This window comes from Colobus angolensis, unplaced genomic scaffold (assembly GCF_000951035.1).
Source record: "Colobus angolensis palliatus isolate OR3802 unplaced genomic scaffold, Cang.pa_1.0 Scaffold8, whole genome shotgun sequence".
In the NCBI taxonomy this organism is placed as follows: Eukaryota; Metazoa; Chordata; class Mammalia; order Primates; family Cercopithecidae; genus Colobus; species Colobus angolensis.
This window is the reverse complement of record NW_012121820.1, coordinates 18762517-18783895: the sequence shown is the minus strand read 5'-3', so window position 1 is coordinate 18783895 and position 21379 is coordinate 18762517. Positions and strand designations below refer to the sequence as shown.

Here is a 21379-nt window from a genome sequence, read left to right as displayed (position 1 = left end):
GCTAGTTTTTTGTATTTTTTAGTAGAGACGGGGTTTCACTGTGTTAGCCAGGGTGGTCTCGATCTCCTGACCTCGTGATCCGTCCGTCTCAGTCTCCCAAAGTGCTGGGATTACAAGCTTGAGCCACCACACCCGGCCTCCTACATAATTTTTATATATGCCTTTCTAGGTTTTTTCTATGCACACATCATTTATTTATATTTAAATAAGATCATGCATTGTTTTATTTATATTTATTTATAGTGGCTTGCTTTTCTGGGGGGTAGCAATACATATTGTTTATAATCTCCTGCCAATAAATATTCTACAACATGGTTCTTCGTCAAGCTTTGACAGTAGACACAGTGCGTTTCTGGGTGGCACGACATTTTCAAAATGCCTCTCTGTATCACAGAATTAACCGTGCTGTGCTTTTCCATGTCTAGTCCAATATCAGTGGAAAGCACTGAATAAATGAGTAAAGAGGCAGGGCAATGGAAAGCTCTGAATTCAAATTTAGTCTTTATTCTGTGGCCAATAGAAATCCAATGAAAGGTTTCTAGCAGGAGAGGACGCCAATAAAAGCTGCTTTCTGGAGGTTAATTTGACAGTGTCTGCAGGGTGGAGTGAAGGAAGAAGAACACAGAGCATGAGTCCAGGAGTCGCTGGGGTCAAATGATCCCTCATTTTAAGGGCACATCTCTGCCCAGGTAGAACAGAGCCTTTCCCAGCATAATGCATCCTTTTCTTTCATGTGTCTTTCAGAACTGGTTAAAGTCCTATGGCTATCTGCTTCCCTATGATTCACGGGCATCTGCGTTGCACTCAGGGAAGGCCTTGCAGTCAGCAGTCTCCACTATGCAGCAGTTTTACGGGATCCCAGTCACCGGTGTGTTGGATCAGACAACGATCGAGTAAGATTTGCGTAGGACATTGTGCCTTTGAACTTTCTGGACTTACATTTGGGTTCACATTTGTCATGGCCTGTGTACACCCCATGCCCATCCTCCCTTCCTATCTTTTATTCCTGCAGTGCCATCCCGGGAGAGAATAATCCCGATGTGAGTGGCAGACGTGCTGGGATGGGAGTCCAGCCCTCCCATTAACTTTCCATGTGACCTTGGAGACAAGTTGCTTAACCCTTCTGGACCTCAGTTTCCTTATCACTACAACGAGGGATTGGGTTATAGATGGGCTCTTAAATCCCCTCGGGCTCGAATAATTTATCTGTGGGTCACCCTCTGGAGCTCCCTGCAATGTACATGTCTCATAGAATACAGAAAATGCTTGAATGATAATGAGTTGGCTCCACTTTTTCCATTTACCAAACATTTGCTGGGCGCCTGCATGTGCCTGTCATCTGGCCCTCCAGAGGCTCACCATTTAATGACAAATACAGTCATCGAGCCACACCAGTCTAGAGCTCAGAAGGAAACAATGAGTTTTGGGGAGACACTTGGGAGGTAGTAACACTTAGGAGGTAGAAAAAAGCCATGAGGATGATCACAATCACTCAAGGAGAATGTAAAGATTCACAGGCAGGTGCTGGGGATAGCACTTCCCCAAAGCTAGCCAGGAAGGGGCAGCCGGAGAGGAGAAGCCTGATGTGATGATGTGATGCACTGTCATGATGCCACATGGTGTGGGGTGGTCAGTGGGGCCAGCCGCTCCAGAGCCCTCCAACAGAAGCACGGCTGAAAGTTGTCTGCTGGGTTTAGTGACAAAGAGGTTGTTGTTAACCTCAGCAGAATGGTGGAGATGAAGTCAGATTGAAGTGGGGAGAAGCGGAGGTGAGGAGAAGTAGCAAGTGGAGGAAGGACATTCAAGAAGCTTGACAGGGAGGTAGGGAGAAATGGGTAGCAGCTAGAGAGGATGAAGTTTTGTTTGTTTAAGATGGGAGAGAGTTGAACAGGCTTAAACTTGCTTAAGAAAGCTATGAGAGCTGTTTAAGAAAAGCCATTCACATCATTAAAGCATGGGAAAGAGCAGGAGTGAGTTTCCTAAGGAGGTGGGAAGGGAGGGGAGCCTGAGGCAGTTGGAAGGAGCTAGCAGGGCTGGGTGAGGATGCAGGGGAGTTGGTGGGAGGAGGAATAGGAAATGCACCCAGTTGTGGATCAAGGATCTATTTGATGTAAGTCATTCCTGGACAGAATCATCTCTCTGGGTCTCAGTGTGTTCATATGCAAAGGGGAGTGTTGGATTATGGCTCTAAATCCTAGATTCCACTTTTTTTTTGATGAAATGGAGTCTTAGTCTGTCACCCAGGCTGGAGGGCAGTGGCGCAATCTCAGCTTACTGCAACCTCTGCCTCCGGGGTTCAAGCGATTCTCCTGCCTCAGCCTCCCTAGTAGCTGAGATTACAGGCATGTACCACCATGCTGGCTAATTTTTTTTGTATTTTTAGTAGAGACAGGGTTTCACCATGTTGGCCAGGCTGGTCTCGAACTCCTGACCTCAGGTGATCCACCTGCCTCGGCCTCCCAGAGTGCTAGGATTACAGGCGTAAGCCACCACGCCCAGCCTAGATTCCATTATTTTAAGCATCTGAGCTTTTAAAACTTGACGAGTCTGGGGTTTCAGGATCCTAAAATCCTGTGTGAACGTTTCCTATTCCTAGGATTCTCTGATTATGAGAGTGTGAACGTCTTCTCCTGTGATGATGTGATGTTCCTCTCCTGTGATATGGACTCCTTGGCCTTGTGGTCTCCAGCTGGTTAAAGAGAGCCCAGCCGCCTTTCAAAGCGGAGGTTATTTTGAGGGCTTTGCACAGGCCTCATGGCAGTGCATCCTGGGGCAGAAGCACTGGTGTCTCTGCTGCGGCACCACCTGGCCTTGGGTTTTACTCTGTTCCAAAAAGCCCCAGGCCTGTTGGATAGTGCTCAGAGAGTGGCAGGTGGATGGTGAAAGCAGGAGGCAGAGGGAACCATCCGAGGGAAAAGGATGGCATTTCCCACTTTCAGTTCTGCCCACGCCTCCTTGTAGGAAGGTGGGGGTGTTGTGCTCTGGAAGCAGGGGAAGGAGGAAGCCAGTCGCACTTATTAATCCAAGACCTGAGTTGGGGAGTGTTCGGGGTAGAATTTAGAGCCCCAAGTTGCAGCTCCAGCTCTGTGACCTTGGGCAATGGCTGCCCTTCTCTGAGCCTGTTTCCTCCCCTAGGTGCCTTCCAGGTCTAACTCAGCCAGAGGTGGTTCTTGGTTCTCTTCCCAGGGACTGTTAATGAAAGGAAGCGAGATTAGCCATTTAAAGTACTATGTTTGAGTGTCTACCTTGGGAAATGTCACACATTTATTCATTCACCCATTCATTTGGTCAACAACATAGTTCCTCTAGCTCAACTTTGTGCTTAGCAGTGACAGGAAAAAATAAAAGCTCCAGGCTTTGTTAAATTGCATTAATTAATAGTTCATTTTTTTCATTCAACTAAGTTCCAGTCCTGCCTTGCTGATTTCTGTGTTTTGCAAGGTACTGGATTTATCTGTGGATTGTTTCCCTCATCTGTGAAATGGGAATAATAATTTCTGTTACCTCACAGTGTTGTTTTGAGAATCAAACTTTATTTTATTTTATTTTATTTTACTTTATTTTATTTTATTTTATTTTATTTTATATTTTGAGACAAGGTCTCACTTCCCTCACCCAGGTTGGAGTGTAGTGGTGCGATCTTGGCTCACTGTAGCCTCAACTTTCCAAGTTCAGGTGATCCTCCCACCTCAGCCTCCCTAGTAGCTGGGACTACAGGCACGTACCACCATGCCTGGCTAATTTTTTGTATCTTTAGTAGAGATAGGGCTTTGCCATGTTGCCCAGGCTGGTCATGATCTTCTAGGCTCAAGCAGTCTCCTGCCTCAGCTTCCCAAAGTGCTAGGATTATAGGTGTGAACTACTGCACCTGGCCAAGAATCAAAGTTTTAAAAGAATGTGCTGGGCAGGGCACAGTGGCTCAAGCCTGTAATCCGAGCACTTTGGGAGGCCGAGACGGGCGGATCACGAGGTCAGGAGATCGAGACCATCCTGGCTAACACAGTGAAACCCCGTCTCTACTAAAAAATACAAAAAACTAGCCGGGCGAGGTGGCAGGCGCCTGTAGTCCCAGCTACTTGGGAGGCTGAGGCAGGAGAATGGCGTAAACCTGGGAGGCGGAGCTTGCAGTGAGCCGAGATCGCGCCACTGCACTCCAGCCTGGGCGACAGAGCGAGACTCCGTCTCAAAAAAAAAAAAAAAAAAAAAAATGTGCTGGGCGCAGTGGCTCACACCTGTAATCCCAGCACTTTGGGAGGCCAAGGTGGGCAGATCACCTGAGGCTAGGAGTTCGAGACTAGCCTGACCAACATGGTGAAACCCCGTCTCTACTAAAAATACAAAAATTAGCCGGGCATGGTGGTGCACACCTGTAATCCCAGCTACTACTCAGGACGCTGAGGCAGGAAAATTGCTTGAACTCAGGAGGCAGAGGTTGCAGTGAGCTGAGATTGCACCACTACACTCCAGCCTGGGCAACAGAGTGAGACTCTGTCTCAAAAAAAAAAGAAAGAAAGAAAGAAAAAAGATAAATACCTGAAACTGGGTAATTTATAAAGAAAAGAGGTTTAATTGGCTCAGGGTTCCACAGGCTTTACAGGAAGCATGGCTGGGAACGCCTCAGGAAACTTTCAATCATAGTAGAAGGCAAAGGGGAAACAAGCATGTCATCACATGCCTGGAGCAGGGGAAAGAGGGAGAAGCCGGAGGTGCTCCACACTGTTAAACAACCGGATCTCATGAGAACTCACTCGCTAACAGCAGAACAGCAGGGGGAGGTCTGCCCGCATAGCCCAATCACCTCCCAGCAGGCCCGGCCGCCAACACTGGGGATTACAGTTCGACAGGAGATCTAGGCGGGGACACAAATCAAAACCGTATCACCTGGTAACAAACAGATATCAGGATTTACGTAATTTCAGGCACCGGGCTACCTTTTGGGGACACAATGATGAATAGGACATAGTTCCTGTCCTCAATTTACCATTTATTAGAGGAAATAGACCAATAAATTTTAAATCACAACACAATATAATAAGTGCTGCAGATAATTATGCTCCACATCCCACAGTTGTTTAGCCACCTCTTTTTTTTTTTTTTTTTTTTCCTGTAACGGCATTTCGCTCTTCTTGCCCAGGCTGGAGCACAATGGCACAATCTCAGCTCACGGCAACCTCTGCCTCCCGGGTTCAAGCCATTCCCCTGCCTCAGCCTCCCGAGTAGCTGGGATTACAGCCATCTGCCACTACGCCCAGCTATTTTTTTGTATTCTTAGTAGAGACAGGGTTTCACCTTGTTAGCCAGGCTGGTCTCAAACTCCTGACCTCCGATGAGCCACCTGCCTCAGCCTCCCAGAGTGCTGGGATTACAGGTGTGAGCCACCACACCCAGCCTGTTTATTCACTTCTTGAACAAGTCTAGTGAAAGAGAATTTGCTGTCTTCATGCTATGCCATTCTACTGTTGGATAGTTGCGATTCATTCATTCAGTCAGTCAGTCAACAATAATTATTGAACCCCTTCTGTGTCAGGCACTGTGCCAGCCCTGGGGATACAGGCAAGGCTCCTGTCCTTATGGAGCTTAGAATCTGGGGAAAGAGACAAAGAACAAACAAGAAAGCAAATGCATAATCTAAGTTCACAAGTGATAAATCCTATGAAGAAACATTAAGCAGGATAAGCAGATAGCAGTGGGTTGGGGCCAGGGAAACTTTTAGATAGAGAGGACAAGGAAGTCCTCTGTGAAGGGATACTATTTGAGCAGAGACATTAATGAAGTAAGGGAACAAACCACATGTAGAAGAAGAGTGTTGCAAGTAGAGGGAACAGCAATGCAAAGACCCTACCATAGGAATAGGCTTAGCATGCTCAAGGAAAAACAAGAAGGTCGCCATGCCTGGAGCTTAGGATGTAAGGGGAGAAGGATGATGATGTTCTTGGACAGGTATGCAGGGGCTGGGTCATGTGGGGCTTTGTGGGTCAGGATGAAGAGTTTGACTTTTTTTTTTTTTTTTGAGATGGAGTCTCTCTCTGTCACCCAGGCTGGAGTGCAGTGGCACAGTCTTGGCTGCAACCTCCACTTCTCAGGTTCAAGTGATTCTCCTGCCTCAGCCTCCTGAGTAGCTGGGATTACAGGTGTAAGCAATGCAGCTGGCTAATTTTTTATTTTTAATTTTTAGTAGAGATGGGGTTTCACCGTGTTGGCCAGGCTGGTCTCGAACTCCTGACCTCAGGTCACCTGCCTCGGCCTACCAAAGTGCTGGGATTACTTTGGTGTGAGCCACTGCGCCCGGCTGAAGAGTTTGAATTTTATTCTGGGTGTTCGGGGAAGTCGTTGGAGGCTTTTAACCAGGGCAGGCTGTGATCTGATGGCATTTACAGAGCATTTTCACATGTATGTTCTCCTTGAAGATGCACCTCCACCTAAGAACAACAAGAACTAGAGTTCTCATGTTGCAGAGGAGGAAACTGAGGTTCATATTGGTTCAGCCACTTGCCTGGGGGTCCTATGACTAGTGGTGGAGCTGGAACTTATCAAGCCCATGTATTCTGACTCTCAGTCTTTATATAGCTATGTTTCCTCATCTAAGATTGTGAGTACATGAATTAATGAATCACTTAGTCAATCATGTTCCTGTTGGGGTCCATCCGAGCCAGGGTCCCAGAGTGTAGATTGAGGAATACACATTGCTTTCCAGACTGGAGCTGGGGAATATGCAGTCCCTTCCTAGAGTGTTCAGTGCATATGCGTATGTGTGTGTCCTCTCTCTGCCCAGGTGGATGAAGAAACCCCGATGTGGTGTCCCTGATCACCCCCACCTAAGCCGTAGGCGGAGAAACAAGCGCTATGCCCTGACTGGACAGAAGTGGAGGCAAAAACACATTACCTACAGGTGCTTCGACTTCCCCTCTTCCTCCCTGCCTTTGGCTCCACCCTCACTCTGCTTTTCCTGGCCTGAGTTTCAAAGGCTCACAATGTAGGGGGGCCTGGGGATCAGGCTCACAGCGTAGGCCAAGGGCCAGGCATGTGGTATCAGCACCAGGTGCTGAGAGCCCATAACTTTCTCCCCCTTGTGGCTTCCACAGGATGCTGTGACTCCAACCTCAGGTTTGTTTGGTCCTCTGGGGGCTCTTAGTTGTGTTCTGTTTAGATGCCTATAGTTTTTAGGTTATAGAAAGTGGGGTATGAATGGTTTAGTAACTTTCAGCTGTGATAAAGAACCATGGCTTGCAGTGAGCTATATCATGCCACTGTACTCCAGCCTGGGTGACAGTGTGAGACTCTGTCTCCAAAACAAAACAAATGAAACAAAAACCACAAAACAAAACAAACAAAACCATGGCTCAATGCAGTCTCATTATCACTGCCTGCCAAACCCTATTCCCTCTCATCTGGATCCTCCCACCCCAAAATCCACCTGATGGACTTCACCTGAGATTCCCAACACAGCATTCCAGTTGTTTCTTAAGGAGTACAAAGAACTGGGACCTGACTCATAATAGTGTCATATTTGACTGTCTGGAGGAACAAAGGGCAGAGCAGGATCCATCTCCAAGCCAGATCAGTGGCCCAAGAACAGAGATGACGGAGCCCATCACAGCAGACTCAAGCACCAGAGTGGGGCTGGGGCAAGGGCCAGGTACTGAGCAGGCTCAGGTGGGGCTGGGGCAAGGGCCAGGCATGGGCAGGCTCAGGTGGGTGCTGGTTGGCACTTCTCAAGGCTCTGCTGTCATCTCAGGTGGATCCCTTGGGTGCAGAGGCAGAACCTGAGACAGATCCTTAGAGTTGAACTAAGGGCTCTCCTGCCGACAAGCGCTCCCTACAGAATGGGACTTTTTTTTTTTTTTTTTTTTTTCCAGAAATCTGACAAGAGAAGGAAACTTAAGAATCTAGGTTAGAAACTGAATAGACTTTCGGGTCTCTTGAAGGGGTAAAGTGGATCAAGAGAAAGAAGCACTGGGTTCTAACCCAACTCTAAGTAACTTCTTTCACTCAACTTCTCTGGGCCTCAGTTTCCTTACGTATGGAGTAGGTAGAATAATCCATGCCCCAGAGGGTCACAGGGCAGAGAACCCATAATGACAACCCATGATGGTGTTTTGTGAAGAACCATGCAGTATGAACACAGCAACCCTAAAGAGCTAAATCTATAATGGATTAAATCAGATACCGGCCAGCTTCTAGGGAGACAAGCCAAAGATTGGTGCTAAAGATTTTTAAAGAGACTTTTCACTTAAACTCCTCTCTATTATTTGAATAGTTTTATAACTTTTATAAGTGAAAGTATTTTATATTAGAAAAAACCTTAAAATTCAGAAAATCCTATTTACCAATTTCTTTTTTTTTTGAGACACAGTCTCACTGTGTTATCCAGGCTGGAGTGCAGTGGTGCAGTCTTGGCTCACTGCAACCTCTGCCTCTGGGTTCAAGCAATTATCCTGCTTCAGCCTCCCAAGTAGCTGAGATTATAGGCTCACACCACCACGCCTGGCTAATTTTTGTACTTTTAACAGAGACAGGGTTTCGCCATGTTGGCCAGGCTGGTCTCGAATTCCTGACCTCAAGTGATCCGCCAGCCTCAGCCTCCCAAAGTGCTGGGATTACAGGCATGAATCACTGCACCCGGCCCCAATTTACTTTTTTCAACAAACTAGAGTGGAATCCTTTATTCAACACAGCTTTGCTGGAGATCAAATGGAAAACACTGAGTAAAGCAAAGCCATCTGACTGAGGCAGGGTGGAGATCCAGAGCTCTGCCTACTCAGCCTCTTCTTCAACCCCTGGGGCAGCTAAGCAGAATTCTAGGGTTCAAATTCAGATCACTGAGCCACATTGTCTCAGATATCTATTTTAGCTCTGCTATTCTCTGACTCTCTGATCTTGACTAATGATCCTCTCCTCTCTCACCAGCATTCACAACTATACCCCAAAAGTGGGTGAGCTAGACACGCGGAAAGCTATTCGCCAGGCTTTTGATGTGTGGCAGAAGGTGACCCCACTGACCTTTGAAGAGGTGCCATACCACGAGATCAAAAGCGACCGGAAGGAGGCAGACATCATGATCTTTTTTGCTTCTGGTTTCCATGGTGACAGCTCCCCATTTGATGGAGAAGGGGGATTCCTGGCCCATGCCTACTTCCCTGGCCCAGGGATTGGAGGAGACACCCACTTTGACTCCGATGAGCCATGGACACTAGGAAACGCCAACCATGATGGTAAGGCCATGAGGGGACAGGGGTCAAGGGCTGCTCAGTTGTTGGGAAAGAACTTGGAGGACATCTTAGATGAGTTTCCTGCTTTCTAGAGCCTCTTGTCCAAGAACTAAGACCGTAAGAGGGTGGGAACTGTAATTTCTGATAATATTCAACATTCGATCCACCAGAGCCAGGGCCATGGAGATGAGTCAGGTCACTTAGAAGATAGTCCAATTGGCAGGAGAAAAGTAAGGTTAGACCACGAGTAAGAAGATAAAGTAATGGACCAGAGGCTGAAGAAAAAGTTTAAAAGGGGTCGGGCACAATGGCTCACACCTGTAATCCCAGCACTTTGGGAGGCAGAGGCAGGTGGATCACCTGAGGTCAGGAGTTCAAGACCAGCCTGGCCAACATGGTGAAACCCTGTCTCTACTAAAAATACAAAAATCATCTGGGCGTGGTAGCAGGTGTTTGTAATCCCAGCCACTCAGGAGGCTGAGGCATGAGAATCGCTTGAACCCAGAAGGCGGAGGTTGCAGTGAGCCAAGATCGCACCATTGCACTCCAGCCCAGGCAAAGAGTGAAACTCCATCTCAAAAAAAAAAAAAAAAAGGTTAAAAGGCATTAAAGCTGAAAGTGGGGTCTGAAAGTGGTAAGCTCTGGCCTGAATGATGAGGGCTCCAAAAGCCATCTTATGAATGACACGACTGGCTCCCTCCTTTGTCACCCTCACATGTGAGTATTAGGCCCTGAAATTATTCTGGCATCCTTGGATAATTTACCCTGCACCACTATGGTTCAATGAATATTTATGGAGGCAGAGCCAATACCGTGCAGCAATACTAATGATACCCTGCAGGTTGCCAAAAAGTTCCTCGTCAATATTTACTCACAAGGCACATGCTTAGTACATAGGCAAGTGTACATTATTACACCCATTTTTAAGATGAAGAGTTGGGGCTCAACTGGCATAGCTGAAAGGTGACAATGCAGGTATTTAGCCCTGGTTCAACTACTGGCTATGTGATACCCTCAGTCTCCTCGTCTGCAAAGTGAGGGGCTGGATTAGGTGATTGCTAAGGGCCTTCCAACTCTAACAAACATGATACAAAGTCTTGCAAAGACCGGCGGAGCTGAACGTTTGAAAAAAATGGCATGATCTCTGTCCTCTGGCAGTCCAAAGTCAGTCTAGCAGGGCAGTTACGTGTGCACATAAGTAACCCTGTCATAGACAGACACTACCCAAGGCTGTAGCAGAGGTACCAAGAAAATACACTAGGAGTTTGGAGGAAAGAGGGACAGAGGAGTGTGGCTTTTGGATTATAATAGATGACAATTAGTGGGTATGCTGGTGTTCTAAGGCCCATGCCAAGTGCTTGCCACCCATTATGTGTGGAAACTATTATATCTATTAAATATATTATAATACATAATGAAATTTATATTAAGCAATATATAAAGTGTAAATATATGATGTAAAATTATTATTATAGGTAAATATTATTATCTTCATTTTACAGATAGGTAAACTGAGACATAGAGAAACATTAAGTAACCTACCTAAGGTCCCATAGTTGGTGAATGGTGAAATAAGGCTTTGAACCTGGGCATTATGGCCCTGGAGCCCATGCTTTTAGCCATCATGCTAAGCTTCCATGGTTCTCAAACTGTAGGGCACAGCAGAATCACCTAGAAACTAGAAATCACCTAGAAATTTTCAAGAATGTAGATTCCAGGCCAGGCACGGTAGGTCACACCTGTAATCCCAGCACTTTGGGAGGCTGAGGCAGGTGGATCACCTGAGGTCAGGAGTTCAAGACCAGCCTGGCCAACATGGTGAAACTCCATCTCTATGGAAAACACAAAAATTAGCCAGTCATGGTGGTGGGCGCCTGTATTCCCAGCTACTCTGGAGGTTGAGGCAGGAGAATCCCTTGAATCCAGGAGGTGGAGGTTGCAGTGAGTCGAGATCACACCACTGCACTCCAGCCCAGGCAACAGAGATTCTATCTCAAAAAAAAAGGGACTGCAGATTGCTGGCCCCTAACCTCTTGTCATTCTGATTCTCTGGATCCGGGGTAGGACCTGGGAATCTGCAACTGGTCTAATACATTCCTGGGGCCTTCTGATGCAGCTGTTCCATCACCATGAGAAATTCTGTCTTAATACCTAGAGTTTTCCTACCTGGCCTGATCATAAGAACCAGCGGGGGTTCTTGTTATAAATGTGGATTCCCAGGTCCTTCCCACAGAGATCCTGACTCTTAAGCTGAAACAAGCTTGGGGAACACCCAGCATCCTTTTCTTCTGCCCTGCGGCTGCTCCAGGCTGAGAGCAGACCCTCAAAGCTGGTTTCCCCAGAGGCCATGTTTGGTGTCTATAGGTGGGGATCACCTCCTTGAGAACATATCATTGCATGGATCAGGGATTGGCAGCTCTGGGGTTATCTGTCAAAGGTTGGACCAGGAGGTGGTTTGGCCAAGGCTCAGCCTAGGCAAAGTCATGAACCTGTTAAATTGTTCTTTATCCTCTTCGTTCTTCAGATTTTTGTCCTTTTTCCTATCGAACTCCATTTCCTTTGCCCTGGTGTCTCTCCTGTGTGTCCTGCATGTACTTTCTGGCTCTCTGAGTACCTATTCTTTATCTCATTCTTATTTTTGGATCGGTGTCAACAAATGGCTGGCTGTGCTAACAGATAAGATGTGAGGAAAAGAGAACTAACATTTTTTAGGCCCTGTTATGTGCCAGGCACTGTTAGCTGATAAGGTTTTAGTTATATTCCTGATAGAGACAAATGAATGTTCAAAGAGATGTCCAGAGGAGGCAATGGGAAGACACTCCCACTCCTCTGCCCTCCCCTTCTGCCCAGCACTGGGGGTGTGCACTGCCCACACCTGCTCCTTGCTTTTGCGGAACTTGTTGAACCCAGCCCCCAAATCTCAAGAGCTGGTGATGTGTGTGGGAAGGACCTGGGACCTGTGGATGGGCACCATCCCAGCACTTCTCCCATCTGTCCCACCCCAACTTTCATGAAAGACTGCCAATTCTGATAGAAATTCCAAGATTGCTAATGTCTTCTTTGGATAAGAATCAGGACTTTGCTCTGCTCTAGAAAACCAAGCAGGATGGTTGGTGGTCCAGATGAAGCTCAGGACCACAGCAATCGACCCCTGGCTGCTGAACTGGAATGCAGTGATGGCAGGTTTTGGGTGAGAGGAAAGGAACCAAAATTTATTGAGCATCCATCTATTATCTCATTTAATTTCCACGTAGATTCAGCAAAGGGGTGGAGTTTCCTGGGAACTTTTTGAACTTACTAGCTTACTTCTTTTTTCTAAACTCTCATTATGGAAAATTTCAAACTCACAAAAGTAGGAGGAATGATTCTATGATCTCCCAGATACCCACCACCTGCCTCAGCAATTATCAACGCTGTGGCATTCCTATTTTTTTGGTTTTTTTTTTTTTTTTTTTTTTTTTTTTTTTTTTTTTTTTTTTTTTTTTTTTTTTTTTTTTTTTTGAGATGGAGTCTCGCTCTGACGCCCAGGCTGGAGTGCAGTGGCACTATCTCGGCTCACTGCAGGCTTTGCCTCCCAGGTTCAAACCATTCTCCTGCCTCAGTGTCCCGAGAAGCTGGGACTATAGGTGCCCGCCACCACGCCCGGCTAATTTTTTTGTATATTTAGTAGAGACGGGGTTTCACCGTGTTAGTTAGGATGGTCTTGATCTCCTGACCTTGTGATCCACCCGCCTCAGCCTCCCAAAGTGCTGGGATTACAGGTGTGAGCCACCGTGCCCGGCCTGGGTGATATATTTTAAAGAAAATCTCAGGCATACTAACATGTCACCTTTAAATACTTCAGTATATACCTCTAACAGATAAAGGCTAATTTTTAATGTAAGCACACAATCATTATCAAGCCCAACAAAATTAACAATAATTTTTTAAAATCTAATACCCAGTTTGAGTTCACTTTCCCAAAATACCTCAGAAATGTCTTTTACAGTTGTTTGCTTGAATCAGGATCCAAACAAGATCCACACACAGGGCTGACGTGTCTCTTAAAGCCCTTTTTATTTAAAACACTCCCATCCTACACACGTTTCCCTCCATATATTTGTTGAAGACACTGGGTCATGTGTCCTGAGTATAATCATTTGGCGTGACTAGAATCAAGTTCACTTTTAATATGTCTCTCTTTCCCATAATTCCAGAATGTTGTTCATTAGATCTACAGGCCTGACTCAATTCAAGTTCAATTTTTTGGCAAGAATGCTTCCTAGGTGGTGCTGGTACTTCCTAGTCACCACATCAGCAAACACATATGATGCATGACTGTCCCACTTTCAGTGATGTTGAGGTCGAGCATTCGCTTCAGGTTGTGTCAGCCTGACCCACCCATTATACAATTCACCTGGAGAACTTAAAAAAAAAAAAAGATTGCCTATGTCCCAACCCAAACCTCCTGAATCAGAATATCTTCCCCACCTCCTCCATGTGTTTAAAAGGCTCCCCTGGGCCAGGTGCGACAGGAGCACTGGAGTAATCCCAGCACTTTGGGAGGCCAAGGCGGGCAGATCACCTGAGGTCAAGAGTTCGAGACCAACCTGGCCAACATGGCAAAACCCTGTCTCTACTAAAAATACAACATTAGCCGGGCATGGTGGCGCATGCCTATAATCCCAGCTACTCAGGAGGCTGAGGCAGAAGAATGGCTTGAACCCAGAAGGTGGAGGTTGCAGTGAGCCAAGATTGCGTCACTACACTCCAACCTGGGTGACAGAGTGAGATCCTGTCTCAAAAATAAGAAAGAAAGAAAATTCCTTTAAAAGAAAAATAGGAAATTCACCCCATTGGAAAGTGGCAGAGCCAGGTGTGACCCCAGGACTCTGCATTTTTAAGTCACCACAGGTGGTTCTGCTGCAGGTGGTCCAAGTATTTCCCTTGGTAAAATATGGTGCTTTTGGCACTATTCCATCCCAGGGGCTGTCACCTTGCTCTTCAACACAAAGCTTGTCCTCAAGGAACCCACAGTCCTGGGGCAGTAAGCATGTGCACTAGAAGCGATCATGTGGGGAGGAAGCAGTCAGTGCCATGAAGGCAGTTCAGAGAAACTGCCGGGAGGGCACAGCAGAAGGAGCACTTACCTCCAGCTGGAAAGTCAAGGAAGGCTTCCTGGAAGATAGGTATGGAGCTGAACTTTGAAGGAATCAGGTTATTCCAGGGGGAGGGGCAGCACTGGCAAAGGAACAGAGGCAAAGGGAAATGCTGTCACCTTTTGTGGGGCTGGGGGAGTTAATGAGATGGGAACCACCAAATATGGAGATCCTAAAAGAAAGAAATGAGGTAGAGACCAGGTCCACTTGAGTAGCCGAGTAGACTGCTGGGGACTTGCTTGGAGGCCCAGGGACTTACAGGAACACACCCTATCAGGGGTGCTGGTGCTCACACACAGCTCAACAGGACCCTGCTAATGAAGGGTAATACTTCTGCGCCAGGAGCCAGTATGAGTGCATTACACACCCTGCCCCATGAATCTTCACCCCCATCCCTATGACGAAGGTGCCATTGTTCCTTCTGTCTTCCAGAGGAAGAATTTAAAATGTCACACTGCTAGGACATGGCAGAGCTGGGATTCAAAACCAGGCAGTCTGGCTCCCAGAGACTGCATTCCTGACCACTCTGCTTCCCTGCCTCTTACCCTCTTAAAGAGTGAAGGCCCTAACAGCCTCCTGCCCATGGAGCATGGGGTCCTCATAGCAGGCCTCTCCTCCTCATACCTCTGCCTTCACCTTACAAGCTCAGGGAGTCCTCCCGCCCCTGCCCCTGCCCTACTCCCTCCATCTCCCCTACAGGGGTCTCTTGGATTTCTGTGCAGCAGGATGCTGGCTCCCTGGCTCTTCCCTTCCTTCTGGTTCCTGGACCCAACCCACAGGCCTCTTTCCTTTAAGGGGTCACTCCTGGTCTCTGCAGACCCAGAACAGGGATTAAAAGAGCAAGAGACAAGGCTGCGGACAAAGGTTTCGAGTCTCCCACGGTGCTCAGAGCCCTGTTCCCTGGTTCCCAGCTGAGCTCCCTGTGAACAGCCCCTGGGGAAGAGCCTGCTCAGGAGACAGAGGCTCTGAACAGCTTGTCCCAGGTCATAGAACAGCCCAGGAGGACAGCCAGGACTGGACCCCAGGAAGCAGAGCTGCCTTCCGCTGGCTCTAGCAGTTGCCTTTGTTTGGGATGGAGCTCAGAGATGAGCTCACCCTTCCCTGCTGCCAGAGGGGCCAGGACCTGAGGAAGGAGCTGGGGGCGGCCTGGCCCTCTCATGCCAGCAGAAGGCCAGCCCCAGGCTTTTGGCCAACCTTGCACTGATCTTGCCCATCCCCCTTCCTTTCGGTTGCTCAAAGGTGGCTTCACAGAAGACACTGGTGGTGTCAGTAGTGTGGCAGGCATGTACTGCCCGTGGCCTGGGTCTGCCCCATAGGATTCGTCTCTCTTCCGGAGACCTAAGCCAGAAAGGCCAAACAATCCCCACCCCCATGTGACCCTAGGCCAGTAACGCTGGGGCCAGATTGGGCAGTAGGACTCCAGACCACCTCCTAGGTTCCTGGCAGCCTCCCTGGACTTAGAGGTGGCAGGAATGGGCCGAGCCATGCCTTAGGGCCAGAAGATAAGAGGAAGGGCTCAAGGGGCCACAAATGCCAGAGGTCAAGGCAAGCAAGGGTCTGACGCTGGGCAGACAGGAGTCAGGGCTGGGGATCAACAGCCTACCTAACTCCCTGCCCCCTGCATTTTCTCCCCAAAGCTGCGGTTACTTCATCCCCCTAAGTTCAGGCCTCCTTGTCCTGTCCTAGGCATAATACAGAAGCCCAGGGGAGTTGGCTTTCAGAGGATCTGGTTGCTGGCGCTCCACTGGCCTTGTGCTTCCTTTCTGGTCAATGGGCTTCCTCCAGTAACCAAGCTTCTGTCTTATATAGGTTTAGAACAGCTGCCACTCTGTGCCACAGCACACACTTCACATGTATCTTACTCAACCTCACACAGCCCGGTGAGGTAGGTCTGATGCCCCCGTTTTACGAGTAAGGACACTGAAGCTTAGGGGTAGCCCTCCTGGCTATATTCACAAACTGGCAGGGGAATGAAGGTGATCTGTGCCACTCAGGGGCCCGAGCTCATAACCACCATGCCATAGAGCTGCATCAGTTCCACCCTCATGATCCTGTGTCCCACTTCCAGGGCCTGGAGTGTGTTTTCACCTACACTTGAATCCCTGCCTCAATCTTAGCCAACAGTTCTGTTCTTCCAGAACCAAGGTCCTGCAGAGAGCTGCCCACGCCTGGGCCCCGCCTGCCCAGGGTCTCCTGAAGCTGGCTGCCAGTTTGCCAGGATTGGCCCTCTTTGTCCTCACTCCCTCCCCTCCACCTCAGGGCCTTTTTTTTTTTTCTTTGAGATGGAGTCTCTGTTGCCTAAGCTGGAGTGCAGTGGAGCGATCTTGGCTCACTACAACCTCCACCTCCCAGGATCAAGCGATTCTCCTGCCTCTGCCTCTAGAGTAGCTGGTACTATAGGTGCAGGCCACCACATCTGGCTAATTTTTGGTATTTTTAGTAGAGATGGGGTTTCACCAAGTTGGCCAAGCTGGTCTCGAACTCCTGATCTCAAGTGATCCACCCTGCTTGGCCTCCCAAAAGTGCTGGGATTACAGGCATGAGCCACCGTGCCCAGCCAGCTCAGGGCCTTTTCATCTGTCACCTGGCCCCCAGCATCTAAACAGATCCCCCTGTCCCAGGTCTTGTTCCCTCTAATCCTCCCTCCAACTGCAGCCAGAGTAATTTCATTGTATCACACCCCCACTCCTGCTTAAACCCCCCACTAGCCAAGAAGCTGATCCAAATTCCTTTGTATGGCATTAAGCACCCTGCTTGCCAGCCTGGCTGACCTCATCTCTCTCTGGCCCTCCCCTCCTGCTTTGTTCCAGAGCCAGGTGGAATGAAACTGCCTGTCCCTGGACTGTGTTTATCGCATTCCATCCGCCAGGAATGTCACCCCCACCCTTCCTCTCCTGCCCCCTGAATCCGTTCTCCTGACTAACTTCTGATCCTTCAAGACTCAGCTTCAGCTTCACCTTTGTGAAACTTTCCCTGAACATCTTCCCCCAGGTTTAAATGACCCCCTCTCCTCAGAATCCCCGCCCGACCCTCCCAGACATTCCTAAAGCACCCAGAGCCCTCTGCCTCAGTTGTGCTCTCTCTCTCCTTGTCCCCGCTCTGCAGAGAGGCCTGGGAGGCAGGGGCTGTGTTTGATTTCTCTGTATGTCCCTGCTGTCCAGCACGGGGCCTGGCACAGGGACTGTGCTCGGTGTTTGCTGAGGTAATGGGTTGGCTGACCGACTCATATCTAAGCAGGTGCCCTGGGCGCCTCCCCACACTCCTCTCCACAGGAAACGACCTCTTCCTTGTGGCTGTGCATGAGCTGGGCCACGCGCTTGGACTGGAGCACTCCAACGACCCCAGTGCCATCATGGCACCCTTCTACCAGTACATGGAGACGCACAACTTCAAGCTGCCCCAGGACGATCTCCAGGGCATCCAGAAGATCTATGGTGTGTGGCAAGGAGAGGGAGGACTGCTCCTTCCTCGGGGCTGGGCTGTGACTGCCTACCTGTCATGGGGCAGGGGACGAGGGAGGTGGATGTTGCTATCATCAGCACTGCTACTGTTTCTCTGACTGTGTGTGACCTTTAAAGACTTCCAATGGCTTTGCCTGGCCACAGGGCAAGGCTTCCCCTGGCACACCTGGGAAACCTGGGGGAGGGTCTGAGCTGTAACTGAGAGGGACAAAAGTGAGGTGAGGGCCACTCATTCCCTCTCCTTTACCCCTTCCCTTCCACACTTCTCCCCGTCCCTTCATGCTTCGCTCCCTCCCTCCTACACCAGATGGTGACTGAGTGCTCCTTTAGGTTCTACCTCTAGCCAGGCAGGTTCACACATCTGCAGGAGTAACAGTGACACAGTATGATGGGGACTATAACCAGAGCTTTGTTCTTTAAAAAGAAAAAATGAGGGCCAGGCATCATGGCTCTTGCCTGAAATCCCAGCACTTTGGGAGGCCGAGGCGGGTAGATCACTTGAGGTCAGGAGTTCGAGACCAGCCTGGCCAACATGGTGAAACCCCATCTCTACCAAAAATATTAAAACAAACAAGCAAAAAAATTAGCCAGGTGTGGTGGTGGGCACCTGAAATCTCAGCTGCTTGGGAGGCTGAGGCAGGAGAATCACTTGAACCCAGGAGGCAGAGGTTGCAGTGAGCCAAGATCGCGCTATTGCACTCCAGCCTGGGCAACAGGGCGAGACTCCGTCTCAAAAAAAAAAAAAGAAAGAAAAAGAAAGAAAAGATGAAAGATGAGAAGCTACTGCTTATCTAGGTAAGATATGAAAGGCCTCCTACACACCTCTCTCCCAGTTCTGTTCACACTGGTATGTGAGGTTCTGGTTCTGGTCAAGTCAGGTGAGATACGGAGACCAGTTTACTCGAGCAAATGCTTGTCAAGACAGCACAGGCGCCCACAGCCCCCAGGCTACGGAGCATAGGAGGAGGGCTCCCTCTGGAGGAGATGACCCAGCCAGAGCCCTGGAGGACAGGCAGGACCTCCACAAGCAGAGACCAGGTGGGGGCTGTGGGTCCCAGAAGCTATTCTAAAGGTAGAAGAACAACAGGATCTGCTGACAGATCAGATGTGGGATGAGAGGAAGGAAGGAGAGTTAAGGATGACCCCAGGGTTTCCAGCTTTTGTAATTGTGAAGCAATAGGGTCCAGCAGTCTGCAGCTCAAAAATCTAGGCTGGAGGCCGAGGTGGGCAATTACCTGAGGCCAGGAGTTCAAGCCCAGCCTGGCCAACATGGCAAAACCCCGTCTCTACTAAAAATACAAAAAAATTAGCCTGGCATGGTGGTGTGCGCCTGTAATCCCAGCTACTTGAGAGGCTGAGGCGGGAGAATCGCTTGAAGCTGGGAGGCAGAGGTTGCAGTGAGCTAAGATCACGCCACTGCACTCCAGCCTGGGTGACAGAGTAAGACTCCATCTCAAAAAAAAAAAAAAAAGAAAAGAAAAAGAAAAAGAAAAAAATCTAGGCTGGGATATTTATTTGGGATCTTTGGTGTTCAGTACAGTAACCACTAGTCATGCACAGTAATGAAATTTAAATTTATATTAATTAGGCCGGGTGCGGTGGCTCAAACCTGTAATCCCAGCACTTTGGGAGGCCAGGGTGGGAGGACTGCTTAAGGCCAGGAGTTCAAGACCAGCCTGGGCAACAAAGCGAGATCCCTGTCTCTACCCACACCAAAAATATGAAAATTATAATTTCAGTAATAGTTCTTTAGTGTATCTCAGTCACAATAAGAACTAGTCATTCATCTTAAGAGCTCAGTAGCCATATATGGCTGTGGCTAGGGGCTACTCTAGTGAACGATGCAGATATGGACAATTTCCATCATCACAGAACACCCCAGTGGACAGCTCTGACACAGGTCTGTAAAGCCATGAGCCTGGAGGAGACCACCTAGAGTAGTGATTCTCAACTTGGCTGCCCTTTGGAATTACCTTGGGATTCTAATAAAAAACACAGATACCCAGCCCTCAGCTCTAGAGATTTGGTTTTATTAATAGTTGGGGATAGGGCGTAGTGGCTCACACCTGTAATCCCAGCACTTTGGGAGGCCAAGGTGGGTGGATCACCTGAGGTCAGGAGTTTGAGACCAGCCTGGTGAAACCCCATCTCTGCTAAAAAAAAAAAAAAAAAAAAAAAATTACCTGGGCATGGTGGTACATGCCTGTAGTCCCAGCTACTTGGGAGGGTGAGGCAGGACAATCACTTGAACCTGGGAGGCAGAGGTTGCAGTGAGCCGAGATCGCGCCACTGCACTCCAGCATGGGGAACAGAGCAAGACTCCTCCTCAGAAAAAAAAAAAAAAAAAAAAAGTTGGATAGCTGGCCTGGTGCTTCCTGAACATCCAGTTTGAAAAGCTCCCCCAGGTGATCCTAATATGCAGCCCAAGTGGAGAAGCACTGACCTAAGGACGAAAATGTAGAGACAGAAGAGAAGAGGACCAGGGGTATGCCAGCCTCTAGAGTAGGGCAGATGGGGACAGGCAGCCAGCAAAGGAGGCTGAGGAGGAACAGCCCATGACGCAGGAAGACAACCAAGAGAGTGTTTCAAGGGAAGTGTTTCTATGAATCTTGCTGCTCAAAGTGTAGTCTTCAGACCAGCAGCATCAGCATCACCTGAGAGTGTGAAGGAATGCAGACTCTCAGGCCCCACCTCAGGCCCTCGGAGCCCTTATCTGCATTTTAGCAACATCCCCAGATGATGCATGTGCTCATCAAAGTCTGAGTCAAGCAACCATTGGATGATCTTGGCGGAGCAGCTGGAGTGGGTGATGGGTAGAAGCTGCACCGGGCTGGGAAAGAGAATGAATGAAGGGGGTAAGGAAGTGGGGCCAGTGTGTGTGAAGGGGGTAAAGGAAGAGCGCTGACCCTAAAGAAGGACATGATTGCTCTGTAACAGGAGAAAAGAGAAGATATAAGATTCAGGGGTGGAAAGATGAGAGTCCCATTCTAATGGCTATTTTCATCCGTTTTCTCAAAGACTGGGGGAGTTAAACTGGGGAGAGGGAACAGGAAGCTGGACTGGGACAGACCTGTCTCAGAGCTGCCTGGGTGACGCTGAGACAATGGCAGTGGGAGGCGGGAAATGGCTGCCCCCTCTCTAAGATGTAGCTCCTCTCTCCAGGACCCCCAGCCGAGCCTCTGGAGCCCACAAGGCCACTCCCTACACTCCCCGTCCGCAGGATCCACTCACCGTCGGAGAGGAAGCATGAGCGCCAGCCCAGGCCCCCTCGGCCGCCCCTCGGGGACCGGCCATCCACACCAGGCACCAAACCCAACATCTGTGACGGCAACTTCAACACAGTGGCCCTCTTCCGGGGCGAGATGTTTGTGTTTAAGGTAGGGCCAATGGATTGGCACCACCCAGCTGGCCCCTGACCTTTCCTCCTCCTCCCCCACACCACGGAGCTGGGGAAGGCTCCTGATTTGGGATTTGGTTACAATGGGGCCTGGACGGGAGCTGGCCCAGTGGCCAGGGTATGGGGTCTCTTCCTGGTGCTGCTGGGTGAATCAACTTGTTTCCAAGAGGGAGG

The 21379-nt window shown here is 48.9% G+C and overlaps 1 protein-coding gene across 1 annotated transcript in view; it reads left to right on the top strand.

Moving 5' to 3' along the window:
- Positions 1-21379, top strand: part of MMP24 (matrix metallopeptidase 24 (membrane-inserted)) — a 33319-nt gene that overhangs the window by 2506 nt on the left and 9434 nt on the right. Inside the window, exons 2-6 of the mRNA XM_011929165.1 lie at positions 745-893; positions 6773-6889; positions 8908-9212; positions 17620-17781; positions 20971-21185. Coding sequence (XP_011784555.1) covers positions 745-893; positions 6773-6889; positions 8908-9212; positions 17620-17781; positions 20971-21185 — 948 coding nt within the window. The remainder of the gene's footprint in view (positions 1-744; positions 894-6772; positions 6890-8907; positions 9213-17619; positions 17782-20970; positions 21186-21379) is intronic.